The sequence below is a fragment of the Protobothrops mucrosquamatus genome, unplaced genomic scaffold, assembly GCF_001527695.2.
Source record: "Protobothrops mucrosquamatus isolate PMUCROS unplaced genomic scaffold, P.Mucros_1.0 scaffold39373, whole genome shotgun sequence".
Taxonomy (NCBI): domain Eukaryota; kingdom Metazoa; phylum Chordata; class Lepidosauria; order Squamata; family Viperidae; genus Protobothrops; species Protobothrops mucrosquamatus.
The window spans coordinates 1-1,296 of record NW_015425105.1 but is presented as its reverse complement, the minus strand read 5'-3'; the positions used below and the strand labels follow the sequence as shown (position 1 = coordinate 1,296).

General features: G+C 39.5%; 1 protein-coding gene across 1 annotated transcript; it reads left to right on the top strand.

Annotated features, from left to right (window-relative positions):
* Positions 1–55: 55 nt before the first annotated feature.
* On the top strand, positions 56–561 carry LOC107302251 (troponin T, fast skeletal muscle isoforms; the record flags this gene model as incomplete). The annotated part of the gene is given in 1 exon segment (XM_015831350.1): positions 56–561. A coding segment is annotated over 1 exon segment (49 nt), but the record flags the coding sequence as incomplete, so codon positions are not given.
* Positions 562–1,296: the final 735 nt, after the last annotated feature.

Below are 1,296 nucleotides of genomic sequence, written 5' to 3'. Positions count from 1 at the left end.
AAACGGTGTCTGTATTGCAACAGCAAGACACATTTTTATCTTATTTGTATTACAGCAGCAAGAAGGCCGGAGCCAAGGGCAAAGTTGGAGGACGCTGGAAATAAAGATCTGGAAGGTCCCTGCAGGAAGATTCATCAATGGTGGCATGGCCAAACATCACTGGCTCATCTTCCCTATTTAGCTACCAATTCCTCTCTCTCGCCTGAACAAAACCATAGTTGCAACATCAGCCTGGATTGCCTACTGCTTATTTTTAGGGTGCCCACATCTTTCAGAACCTCAGCTCTGAATGACGATGAGTCCCTGCTGATACCTGTTGTCCCACATGTATCTTTTCCTAATTCCAGCCCTACACTGCCACACAGATTGCAGTGTATGAATCTTTTGGTTTTGTAAATAAAGCGTAGTCAATAATATACTTCAGACCTGCAACTCCTGTCTAGCCATTCATTTTTTTCCATTATAATGATTCATTTACCAAACCCTGGAATTTATTGGCCTTGTCAATAAAACCTGGCAAAGGACCACTGAAGTAAATAAATGTATGCTAGTTTACATCCACCAATGACTGTAAGCTATTTATGTATAACTGAAATGCTAATGCTATGCATGCTTATTCAAAAGTAAACCCCATTGGCCTATGTGATTAGGAAGAACTCATAAGATTGCACTCACAAAGCCAAAACAGCCCAATTGAAAAATCAAGGTAATAAGGGTGGTGGTTGTGGTGTAATCATACATATATCCCAACTAAAACATTTCTTTCTTTTTTCTTCCTTCGAGTTAGATGGTTTTTGTTTTGTTTTGTTTGGACTCCTGGTGACTGCCTGGACTAGTCCCTGCAGTTTTCTTGGCAAGGTTTGACCACAAGTGGTTTGCCACTTCCTTCTTCACTGGGCTGAGAGTGAATGACTGGCCCAAAGTCAACAACTGATTATGTCCCTAAGGCGGGTCTAGAGCTCATAGTCTCTCTGGCTCTCAAAGCTTTCTAGTCTTTAATTATTTACTATGCATATATTGAAATCCTTATCGGTTTGGCCACCTCTAGAGGAAAGGGGAAAAACTGCTGCACACTGCAGTTTTTATTTATTATTATTTTTATTATTACTTTAATTTATATCCCGCCCTTCTCCCGAAGGACTCAGGGCGGCTTACAGGCAATAAAAACGGAACTATACAATAAATATCTAAAAACAATTAAAATATATATTAAATAAGCCTGTTATTTTTAGAAAAGTTATAAAATCCCTATTAAAATCCCTATACAATCCCCCCCCTAGGCCAATCCCGCTTGAT